Here is a 1,642-nt window from a genome sequence, read left to right as displayed (position 1 = left end):
TTCGAATTATAGAGTTTTCAACTTATCGAAATTCGAGTAAAAAAGAGTTAACATAAGAAAATTTGACTTACGAAAGTTTTGTACGAGAGTTTATAATTTTCCGATTATAATGGCTTTTAAAAGAAAAAAATTCAATATTTGATAGTAAATTATTTATTGTATACATATAATAAATGTAATCATAAAACAAATATCAGACTATTACTTATGATTACACATACCTACAACTTCGAATTATAGAGGTAGTGACAATGGAAGTTTGACTTATAAAGGTGAACTTCGATTTGTAAAGGTTTAGCTACTTTGAATTCGAGTTTCAAAAGCAAAATAATACATCTAAATATTTGACAAATAATTCGAGTTAAGGTAGGTTTTATTTCGATCTATAGATATTTTCCGCAGCGGAGCGGAAGGGAATGAACAAAATTGTCGTTTTATAGAAGTTTTTGAGTTGTAGAGATTCGAGATTCGATTGTAAATAAATATAAAAAATGAAAATTACGTTTTTTCTTTTTTGTAATTTGTTTTCAAAACGAAGCGAAAACAAACATATCTCTAAAGAATCTTTTCTTAATTTATCAAAGGGAGCATTTCATTGTTTAAATTCGGGACATCCTGTGCATATTTATGTATACATTACCTTTTTATTTTATTTTATAGGAGGTACTGGTTTTCTTGGAAAGGTCTTGATTGAGAAGCTATTACGAAGTTGCTCCGATATTACTACAATATATCTGCTCATACGTTCGAAAAAAGACAAATGCCCCGAAAGTCGACTGGACGAAATATTTCAGAAACCTGTGAGTATTTCGTAAACGCAATCAAGACATGATATATTTGTGAAGCGTTATTATCTAAATCTGCAATTTGTAGCTTTATGACCAACTGAAAAGGGAAGTACCCGACTTCCGCAAAAAAATTGTGCCGATTAATGGAGATCTTAAATCGGAAGACTTCGGATTGTCAAAAAGTGACAAAAAGATACTGATAAATGAGGCAATTAATTCAAATTACTCTTTTTATACTTTTGCTTATATGATTTCAATGCAATAGAAGTTTATTTTATATATATCAAATTATAATTGTTAATTATTATCAACAATTAGAACTAAACTGTCATTGCTTTTTTCTATTTTTGCTGTTGAAAATTTTACAGCCTGACAATATATTTAATATAGGTGTCCATAATTTTTCACATAGCAGCGGATATACGGTTTGACCAGAACATCAAAATTTCTACGCAAATAAACATTAACGGTGCTATTACCATTTTAAAATTTGCAAAACACATGCCAAATTTAAAGGTAATTAATCTTTTATCTAATAGTGTATTGTAGTAACTAACAAAATTGATATTGTGAAATTTTCATTTAGTTTAAGAAAAAAACGTAAATTAAACATAATGTTTATCCTGTAGTCATTTATTCACGTGTCAACAATGTATGCAAACTATCATGTGGATCATATCGAAGAACGATTCTATTCATACCGTATTAATTACAAAGAACTTATTATGTTTACACGTAACTTATCCGAAAACGAACTCGAGAAGAAGATATCTAGGTATACAAATTCTTTCATTTTCTAACATTAAATAACACCGGCACACAAAAAAAAAGTGGTTTGTGCATTTGACCGGACC

General features: G+C 28.7%; 1 protein-coding gene across 1 annotated transcript; it reads left to right on the top strand.

Moving 5' to 3' along the window:
- Positions 1–584: 584 nt before the first annotated feature.
- On the top strand, positions 585–1,563 carry LOC105461809 (fatty acyl-CoA reductase 1-like; the record flags this gene model as incomplete). The annotated part of the gene is made up of 4 exons (XM_011708312.1): positions 585–800; positions 874–996; positions 1,179–1,304; positions 1,418–1,563. Coding segments are annotated over 4 exons (611 nt in total), but the record flags the coding sequence as incomplete, so codon positions are not given.
- Positions 1,564–1,642: the final 79 nt, after the last annotated feature.

The sequence above is a fragment of the Wasmannia auropunctata genome, unplaced genomic scaffold (assembly GCF_000956235.1).
Source record: "Wasmannia auropunctata unplaced genomic scaffold, wasmannia.A_1.0 LD277366.1, whole genome shotgun sequence".
Taxonomy (NCBI): domain Eukaryota; kingdom Metazoa; phylum Arthropoda; class Insecta; order Hymenoptera; family Formicidae; genus Wasmannia; species Wasmannia auropunctata.
This window is presented reverse-complemented; position numbering and strand designations above follow the sequence as displayed.